The 2,500-nt window shown below is 52.0% G+C and overlaps 1 protein-coding gene across 1 annotated transcript in view; it reads left to right on the plus strand.

Moving 5' to 3' along the window:
- The window catches only part of sorbs1 (sorbin and SH3 domain containing 1), an 86,839-nt gene that overhangs the window by 51,153 nt on the left and 33,186 nt on the right, over window positions 1-2,500 (plus strand). The window contains exon 15 of the mRNA XM_083775366.1: window positions 682-731. Coding sequence (XP_083631492.1) covers window positions 682-731 — 50 coding nt within the window. The remainder of the gene's footprint in view (window positions 1-681; window positions 732-2,500) is intronic.

Raw genomic sequence — 2,500 nt, forward strand, 5'->3', positions numbered from 1 at the left:
CTTTAATGTATTTAAAAAAAAAATGTCTTATAAATGTATTATTATTATTATTATTATTATGTTTACATTGTTAATAGACAAAAATATGGAGACACGTGTATCCACGTGAATGACTGCGTGCGTGCCGTGTGTGCGTGCGTGCGCGTGTGTGTAATTTGGCCCGCCTGCCCTACCAGCTGGTTAATTGTCTCCTGCTCCATTGGTAATGAGAGTGACTCAATACCAGACAAAAGAGATGGCTTCACCGAGAGACAGCAGCCTATTGGCTGAGGCTGTCACAGCCCCCCGTCCCCCCTCCCCCCCCCCCCTCCCCGCATGGGTGCCCCCTGACCGATGCACGCCCACCCAGTCCCCCCCTCCCCTCCCTCCCTCTCTGTTCACTAGCTGCTTGTTTTCTCCCAACTTGCATGCAGGTCAAAACCAAACACACGCTGTACTCCCCCCTCCTCACCACCACCACCACCACCAAATGCCCCAAGTCTGGTCCAGCTCAATCTTAAGCGCCTCAGCACAGGAGGACGGGCAGCAGCAGCACAGACACGCAGAGCTCCGCGCCGAAGAGAGAGAGCGAGAGAGAGAGAGAGAATCTGAGCGTTAGCTAATGCTCCTTCTTCTTGTGTCCTGCGTGGAGGAGTCCATCCTGTGGATCTATCAATGACTTCTTTGTTTGGTTTGTTGCAGAGTGCCCCCTCTTTCAGCCCCCTGGAAAAGGCGTCCGACCTGCAACAGTAGTAAGTTCCATATACCCTTCCCTTTTTCCTCTCTCCCTTATGCTGTATCGATGCGTCTGTGTTTTTAAAAAGGCTGTCTTCTAGAGGCTCTTATATAGCGGGAATGCCCCGGTGCTTGTTGTGGGGCGTGCTGTGCTACTGTGTGGCGTTTAGCACGGCGGACGGCGGTGTCTTGATGAGGAGGAATAGAAACGTTTCCTCCATCCTGTAGAGAGCTTGCCGCCCGCCTGCCGTGGGGACTCCTGCTTCCTGTTATTAATAATGTGAAGAAAAAAGAAACCCTGACAGAACAGTGTGTCCTCTGTTTGGATGTTTCAGGGTACGTTTTTGTGGGGTGGTATAGTTTTGGGGGGACATTGTGGGGTGGTATAGTTTTGGGGGGACATTGTGGGGTGGTATAGTTTTGGGGGGACATTGTGGGGTGGTATAGTTTTGGGGGGACATTGTGGGGTGGTATAGTTTTGGGGGGACATTGTGGGGTGGTATAGTTTTGGGGGGACATTGTGGGGTGGTATAGTTTTGGGGGGACATTGTGGGGTGGTATAGTTTTGGGGGGACATTGTGGGGTGGTATAGTTTTGGGGGGACATTGTGGGGTGGTATAGTTTTGGGGGGACATTGTGGGGTGGTATAGTTTTGGGGGGACATTGTGGGGTGGTATAGTTTTGGGGGGACATTGTGGGGTGGTATAGTTTTGGGGGGACATCGTGGGGTGGTATAGTTTTGGGGGGGACATTGTGGGGTGGTATAGTTTTGGGGGGACATTGTGGGGTGGTATAGTTTTGGGGGGACATCGTGGGGTGGTATAGTTTTGGGGGGACATCGTGGGGTGGTATAGTTTTGGGGGGACATTGTGGGGTGGTATAGTTTTGGGGGGACATCGTGGGGTGGTATAGTTTTGGGGGGACATTGTGGGGTGGTATAGTTTTGGGGGGACATCGTGGGGTGGTATAGTTTTGGGGGGACATTGTGGGGTGGTATAGTTTTGGGGGGACATTGTGGGGTGGTATAGTTTTGGGGGGACATCGTGGGGTGGTATAGTTTTGGGGGGACATTGTGGGGTGGTATAGTTTTGGGGGGACATTGTGGGGTGGTATAGTTTTGGGGGGACATTGTGGGGTGGTATAGTTTTGGGGGGACATTGTGGGGTGGTATAGTTTTGGGGGGACATTGTGGGGTGGTATAGTTTTGGGGGGACATTGTGGGGTGGTATAGTTTTGGGGGGACATTGTGGGGTGGTATAGTTTTGGGGGGACATTGTGGGGTGGTATAGTTTTGGGGGGACATCGTGGGGTGGTATAGTTTTGGGGGGACATTGTGGGGTGGTAGAGTTTTGGGGGGACATTGTGGGGTGGTATAGTTTTGGGGGACATTGTGGGGTGGTATAGTTTTGGGGGGACATTGTGGGGTGGTAGAGTTTTGGGGGGACATTGTGGGGTGGTATAGTTTTGGGGGGACATTGTGGGGTGGTATAGTTTTGGGGGGACATTGTGGGGTGGTATAGTTTTGGGGGGACATCGTGGGGTGGTATAGTTTTGGGGGGACATTGTGGGGTGGTATAGTTTTGGGGGGACATTGTGGGGTGGTATAGTTTTGGGGGGACATTGTGGGGTGGTATAGTTTTGGGGGGACATTGTGGGGTGGTATAGTTTTGGGGGGACATCGTGGGGTGGTATAGTTTTGGGGGGACATTGTGGGGTGGTATAGTTTTGGGGGGACATTGTGGGGTGGTATAGTTTTGGGGGGACATTGTGGGGTGGTATAGTTTTG

The sequence above is a fragment of the Protomyctophum parallelum genome, assembly GCF_964188405.1.
Source record: "Protomyctophum parallelum genome assembly, chromosome: 10".
Lineage (NCBI taxonomy): Eukaryota > Metazoa > Chordata > Actinopteri > Myctophiformes > Myctophidae > Protomyctophum > Protomyctophum parallelum.